Genomic DNA, 7,732 nt, shown 5'->3' on the forward strand with positions numbered 1-7,732 from the left:
TGGGTGAGCGGTTAGGGCGTCAGACTTGCATCCCAGAGGTTGCCGGTTCGACTCCCGACCCGCCAGGTTGGTGGGGGGAGTAATCAACCAGTGCTCTCCCCCATCCTCCTCCATGACTGAGGTACCCTGAGCATGGTACCGTCCCACCGCACTGCTCCCCATGGGGCGCCACTGAGGGCTGCCCCCTTGCACGGGTGAGGCATAAATGCAATTTCGTTGTGTGCAGTGTGCAGTGTTCACTTGTGTGCTGTGGAGTGCTGTGTCACAATGACAATGGGAGTTGGAGTTTCTTTTCTTTTTTTTCTTAGATGACAGACTCTCCAGCACAGCATTCTTATTTGGCACAATTCTTATTTGGCACAAGCTCCACAGCTCCACAGCTTTCCATAGCTCTTGTGTAGCACACACATTTAGCTAATGATTTTTCCTTTAATCGTTCAGACCACACTGCAAGATAAACCAATATGATCTCATATCTTTGCGCCTGAAAACTAATTCATATCCAAAGGTAAATATTCCAAATGACTGTTCAACAACCAGACCAGTGCAGGGAGATGTGAATGACCATACACCCCACTGCACTCCACTAGTCTGTAATAGCTTTAATGGCCTACTGTCATGGGAGTGTGAATTTGTAGTGCAAACAGCATGCAGGGAAAACAACCACTACACCATCAGCATCATTTCTGTGCAGAATAACAGATGAGAGCATGGAGGATGCATAGGCTCCCATAACCCGTTACAGTGATGGATGGCAATACAACAACCAATTATGGCATATTACTAACAGCCACAATGGCATAGCAAAGCGTGGAAGCACTTTGAGCAGCATCTTGTATGAAGTCTGCTGTGCAAACTATGCAAATAGTGCTTTGTGGTTGAGACATGGCCCCTGTTATAAGTCTGTTGTTACCAGTACAGCAATAACCACGTTGTAATGGATTATTAAAGACTGTGTCATGTTCGTATACAGTAGAACAGTCTTTTTTCAGCCAATGCTGAAGCATCCACTAATGGAGCAGTGGACACTATATAAGGCTACACTATTACATCTACATACAGTAGGAGCTTCCTTGACTGCACCATGCAAGGTCCTTGCAAGGTTTTGGGGCAATCTCCATTGATCACCCACACATCTTGGATGCCCCATGGAAGTCGCAATGTATGCACATGGAAAGGGACAAATAAGGGGCTTCTACTGTGCAGCTACACAGACGCAGTTATATCACAGCTTTCCCATACACAGCGAGTGTGTTCCATGCACGTCAGTCTCCCGACTATAAGGCTTATCCTGGCTCTGATCAAAATCAGGATAAGGTCTATATTACCACAGAGTGTTTGGGATACTGATATCCCATTTTACACTAAGCATTCTGATTTCTGGGCCGTTGTAGAATTCTCTTCAAGCGCATGAAACCTGGATACCAGCAACAATATATAATACTACTAGTACTACTAATATTTAATACCATAGGGGGATCTTCTGCTACGGGATAATGTGTATCCATGGCACAATATATTCTTTTGGAGTACTCCATCTAAGATATCCCTATTTTCCAAAATCCAGAATAAGGGCTTATTCGGGATACTTAAGTCGGGAAAAGATGTTTATAAGTTTGATCGTAAATTTAGGATACTTAAATATCCCAATCGTATTCGTGATACTGGACTGCATATAAACACACTCAGTGTAGATGAAGAAGTGAAGACTTACAGCCATGGATGGCTTGGAGGACCTTCTGGGCCGGTGGTTGAGGAGGATGTCGACAGCTCCCACCACCTCAGAGTCAATGGCCACCAGCAATGCATCTGTTGTCTAGACCATGCAGAGATAATGGAGCACAGTTAACACAGAGGAAGACCACATGGTAGATGAGTAACAGTAAGATTAACACTGGGGCAAACCACACTGCAGTGTGAGTCAGGGGTGTAAATAATAATCGAAATGTATCGATGCATCGATCCTAGAGACGACGATTTAATCGAATCGCATCGTATCGTCGGGCATTCTTAAAGGGCAACTCCTGCCAATTTCAATGTTCTGTTGTATTGCTCACGCTACCCTTGACTTGTCAGTACCTGGTGACGCCGCATTTTTTGGCTCAGCCCTTTCCGAGATATGAGCTATTCTAATGGGGGCAACTTTTGTTTACATTTCAAAAAAAACATTTTTATTTATTCCCAAAAACATCCAGAAGGTTATGCAACATCAGCAGACAGAAGTTGCCCCCATTAGAATAGCTCATATCTCGGAAAGGGCTGGGCCAAAAACTGCGGCGTCACCGGGTACTGACAAGTCAAGGGTAGCGTGAGCAATACAACAGCACATTGAAATTGGCAGGAGTTGCCCTTTAAGTATTGATAACAATCGAATCGCTGGCCCTTGTCCAAAACCCTAGCTCCATAACATAATAGAAGTGCAAAAGTTATCGGAAAAAATCAAATCGAATCGCATCGCATCGTATCGTGGGGAATTCTTAAGTATCGAAAATAATTGAATCTCTTCGAATCTAATCGATACCTTATCGTATCATCATGGAGGTTGTGATTTACACCCCTAGTGTGAGTCAGATTAGCCCTGTGGCAAACACAGCATGATAGCATGTACTGTATGGTAAATTGAGTGCATTTATATAGCGCCTTTCCACTCCTTCGGGCCCTCAAAGTGATTTACATTGTATGCCTCACATTCACCCATTCACACACCGGTGGTCGTGGCTGCCACGCAGGGTACCACCATGCCACCAGGAGCAATTTGGGGTTAAGTATCTTGCTCGAGGACACATCGATCGGGCCAGGCAGAGCGGGGCTCGAACCTGCAACCATCTGGTTGCCGAACGGCTCCTCTACCACCTGCACCACCACCGCCCCACATGTATTCTTGTGTGTTTTTCTTGAACTTAGCAACGACGGGAATACAAGAACTTTGTGTGTGTGTGTGTGTGTGTGTGTGTGTGTGTGTGTGTGTGTGTGTGTGTGTGTGTGTGTGTGTGTGTGTGTGTGTGTGTGTGTGTGTGCGTGTGTTTACCTGACAGCCGTGCTCCAGAAGCAGTTCCAGGATGTCAAGGTTCTCGTTCTCGATGGAGATGGTGACAGCGTCGCGTCCTAGCACGTCCACACAGTTGACGTTAAGCTCTCCATGGGCCTTCTCCTCCAGAAGCTTCTTAACCATGTAATAATCACCTTCCAGTGTAAAAAGACAACATTGTTTTTCCCAATACTCCAAATATTTTTCCCCAATACTCCCAACATTTTCTATAACCCAATAACCATATCAATAGAAGAGTGCCAGACCTTGAGTCTCTATTAGTGTGTAAACGAACTTAAATTTGTGAACTTTTCTGTTTGTGACCATACACCAGTACCAGTGGCAGTACATCTTAAGAGCAATTACTCCTTTGCATTTTGCACTCAATACAATGTTACTGTTAGGCCTACTGTTACTGTTCATCCCAAAAGTGTTTCAAAGCAGCATTGCTCCATTGATCCACGGGCTGGAAAGACAATAGTCTCTCATTCGAATAGCAAGAGAGATGTTTGACTTCTCCAAACTTAGTGTTGTTATTACCCATTTGAAGCGAATTCTCTGCCTTTTACTCTATTCTTCACTTTTGACAAACCACTTACAAGCCACCTAAAATGTTATTTTGTTATTACGCTATTTTTAGGTGGTCAAACTAGGCTACTTGGGGCTGATTTAACACAAAGCATTAGTCCACCGAACAAGGAGTCGCTGTATCTGCTTTGCTTCTCTGCGGGGTCAGAGTACAACAATAACACAGACTACTAGACCATCTTGCAAAGCCTTTTAGGCTGACTTTATATGGTCAGACGCACCAGAGCTGGACTGTGTCTGAGAAACAAACTATATATTGTCCTATTGCTCTGGGGAAATCTCTCCATAGCCAAAGTGACCTCAATATCACAAGAGACAACTTGCAGAAGAAACACTCTGTTGGTGATGTTTGATATAGTGCTGGATACATTTGATTTCCAAACATGAACTCAGTCTTAACCACCCATTATCCTGTTATTCAGAGAAAAACAGCTCTATGATTAAGAATACATTTGGCCATTTATAGGCCTAGTATCCTTTAGAGTTTTATTTTCACTCTTTATAGATCAAATGCAAATGGCTTTAGAGGAAGATGACAAGATGTCGCTGTAGTTGATTGGCTTAGCAGATGGGATTGTTATAGGTTGATTGGTCAAGACACGTAAAAACCCCTGCATCAATATGGAGAGCATGAGTGCATATGAGAGAGAACATGATTAGCAGAAATGCTATGATCTCATTCTCATTTGACCGATATTGCACATGTTGACGCTGGTCTCACGGCGTCATCGTTACACTCACCCTTCTCGCAAGCCAGCAAGAAAAGCTTCTCGTCCAGCGTGGTCTCCTCCTTAACCTCTCTCACGTCCTTTAACGCCAGGTACTTATCGGGAGAGGACGCGTCCGTCCCCTGATACAGGGCAGCCATTACGACGGAGAGTGAGTAGGGCAAAACACTGATGTGCATCCCACTAGGAGGAAGCGACCATTTAACCATGAAACCCAGTTACATCGATCGCAGAAAAGCCTCGAAAAACGGTGTCGCGCACTCCAGATGACACAAAGGACATCAACTTTGGAGAGGTCGTTTTATGAACGTAAAACCAGAGAAAACCTCACAGCTGTTGATGGTGGTCAGGTCGGTCTTGACAGCATATTCCCAGCATGTTTGGCACAGGCTAATTTCATCGACTGGCGCGGGGTGAGGTCTATACGCACGCCTTCTTACAGACTAATTTAATCCGAAATATTCAGAAAAATAACTACATGGGTCCAGCACTCGATCCTACACCTAATTGTAAACATGGATTTCGCCTGTAGCGCGTTGACAGCTCTGGTCCTGATGTGGATTTGGTACATCACTGCGCAAGTGCGGTAGACTACCCACCTGCGCCACCTCCTTGGTTGCAGGATTCTGGTTGGTTACATAACGTGGGTATTTCTGTACAACGATTGGCCTCCTTTTCATTTGTTTGCCCATTCTCCTTACGTTTTGGAATTTTTGATAGATATGATTATGAATTAGGATGATAATTTATGAAGGCATTCAGTACTCTGTGAACACTCACATTAATAGGGGACATCAGGCGTTGTAGCCTAATTAGTAATGAATTGCAAGAATAAGTAATGAGATCATAGTTTTTATAAATACTATATGATCTCATTACTTATTATTGCAATTCATTATTTTCTAATGTACAATAAGTAATGAGATCATAGTATTTATAAATACTTTATGATCTTATTACTTATTATTGCAATTCATTATTTTCTAATGTACAACATGACCATTGCTCTTGAGCAATTTTGTGTCTTTGTAAGTTTAATGTCACACTGTGACAACATCATTTTGCTTCTATATTTGTACGTTTCCTCTGTCATAAATAGTATATAGGTATATGTATGTGTGTATGCCTAAATAGTATATAGTATCTGTGAAAGGTTCCTCCAGGAATCTATTGGGCAAGAGGGATGACTGTAGGCAAGGGCAGATTATGACACGGCCCTCTCGGCCCAGACCCAAGAACCAAGCGGGTCCTGATAGCATGTATAGAGTGTCTAATTCTGGATTGAAAACCTGAATCTTTTTCTGCAACACCCATGTAGGGAGGGGGGGGGGGGGGGGGGGTGGTTCTCCCGATTCTCAGGTGGTTCTCCCGATTCTAAGAGTGTAGAATTACGGCTGTAAAGGTGATCGGGGCATCTCTGTGTGTCCATTTTGCATGAAGACTACTCTTTTCTCCTTCCTTATTATTCATGTTATCTCCTTGTTTCATTTTTATTTAGTGTCTGAAAAAAGCAGCTGCACTTCTCTGCACTTCTCGTTGCTTTCATATCCTCTTTGTGTCATAAATAATAATGAGACATGAGGCCCATACATAATGAATAAAAGTATCTCCTAAACAGGACGACAGTGCAGTAAGTAGTAAGCGGGCCAAAGGCCATTTCTGGTCAAGTGTTGTTAAAAAGCTTTTTAGGGCACACTAATTAGTTGACAGAAACCGCAACATTCCCATTTTAAGCCGGGTATCCATATGCTTTTAAAGTACACCACATTATAAGACACCAATCCAGGCTCTTATCGACTGTGGTCAAGTTTGTGAACTTATGTCAGCATAACTGCACGCAAAGACTAGAGTAGAGGAATAGGATTTCTCTATTGATCCCAAGGGGAATTGAAGGTGTCAAGTAGCTTACACATAATGCACATAAAGAGCACAGCTTTTTCACTATTTGCTGAAAATACTCAGCTACATAACAACATCGCTATGACAGTACTTAGAGCCTTAAGTAACAGATTAAGACATAGCCATTACAACTTTGGTGACAGTAAGGTTATAACGTGGGCTCTGTGCTAAGGGGTTAAGACAGATCGAAGTCAAACATGTTACACAGTTCATCATGCATTCAAAACGAAGAGGAGATGCAGTAAAGCAAGCCATCCTTATATTTGGGTGATATTATGATTTCTTGTTATCATTGTTGACTTCATTTCTAAACTAGACTGCCTGTGCAGTCGCCTTCGACTGCTTAAGGTATATCCCCGAAACGCGACGCTTCCAGTCTCCAATCATTCCTACCACTCCTGTCCACCTTTTCATGAACGTTTATGATAAATACAAAATATAAAATAAATATATTTAATATCTATACATAGATCAATGACGTGCAGAGGCTTAAAACCAAATGACTATTGTGAAAATGAAGGAAAAAATGGGGCAAATGGTAACACTGTTTTAATGGTTCACTATTACATTGGATATACCACATTAGGTACAGTGTAATAACCAGTGTAACAATATTTAATACCACGTCATACCAGTGTGACACCATGTACCAATTTTGTACTTATATCATGTAAGCTATTTGTGTGTAAGTGGTATTACATGGTATCGCATATTTGTACACTGGTATTACACTAGTATTACATGGTATTACATATTGTTACACTGGTTATTACACTGTACCTGGTATTGCCTATTTTTACACTGATATTACACTAGTATTACATGGTATTAAATATTGTTACACTGGTTATTACACTGTAGGCCTACCTGATATGGTAGATTCACTGAAATGGTGAACCATTAAATTAAGGAGTTACCGGGCAAATCAATCCACCCAGTCAGAAGTTATGGGCCAAATAAAAATTCCACCATTTTGAAAGTGTTGACCTCCAAACTCGAATCAGTTCATGAACCTACCCTGCAGCATTCACACACCAAATCTGGGACAAATCCATCCACCCGGTCAGAAGTAATGGGCCAAACAAAAATTCGGCCATCTTGAATTCGGCCATCTTGAAATTGTTGACCTCCAAACTCGAATCAGTTCATGAACCTACCCTAGAACATTCACACACCAAATCTGGGACAAATCCATCCACCCGGTCAGAAGTTATGGACCAAACAAAAATTCGGCCATCTTGAATTCGGCCATCTTGAAAGTGTTAACCTCCAAACTCTAATCGGTTCATGAACCCACCCTAGAGCATTCACACACCAAATCTGGGACAAATCCATCCACCCGGTCAGAAGTAATGGGCCAAACAAAAATTCGGCCATCTTGAATTCGGCCATCTTGAAATTGTTGACCTCCAAACTCGAATCAGTTCATGAACCTGCCCTAGAGCATTCACACACCAAATCTGGGACAAATCCAAACATCCGTTCAAAA

The 7,732-nt window shown here is 42.4% G+C and overlaps 1 protein-coding gene across 1 annotated transcript in view; it reads right to left on the reverse strand.

Moving 5' to 3' along the window:
* The window catches only part of trpc1 (transient receptor potential cation channel, subfamily C, member 1), a 39,170-nt gene extending 34,354 nt beyond the window's left edge, over window positions 1-4,816 (reverse strand). Inside the window, exons 1-3 of the mRNA XM_063206824.1 lie at window positions 4,358-4,816; window positions 3,029-3,183; window positions 1,715-1,816 (exon numbers count right to left, since the gene is read on the reverse strand). Coding sequence (XP_063062894.1) covers window positions 1,715-1,816; window positions 3,029-3,183; window positions 4,358-4,553 — 453 coding nt within the window. The 5' untranslated portion in view covers window positions 4,554-4,816. The remainder of the gene's footprint in view (window positions 1-1,714; window positions 1,817-3,028; window positions 3,184-4,357) is intronic.
* Between the last annotated feature and the right edge of the window lie 2,916 nt (window positions 4,817-7,732).

The sequence above is a fragment of the Engraulis encrasicolus genome, chromosome 9 (assembly GCF_034702125.1).
Source record: "Engraulis encrasicolus isolate BLACKSEA-1 chromosome 9, IST_EnEncr_1.0, whole genome shotgun sequence".
Taxonomy (NCBI): domain Eukaryota; kingdom Metazoa; phylum Chordata; class Actinopteri; order Clupeiformes; family Engraulidae; genus Engraulis; species Engraulis encrasicolus.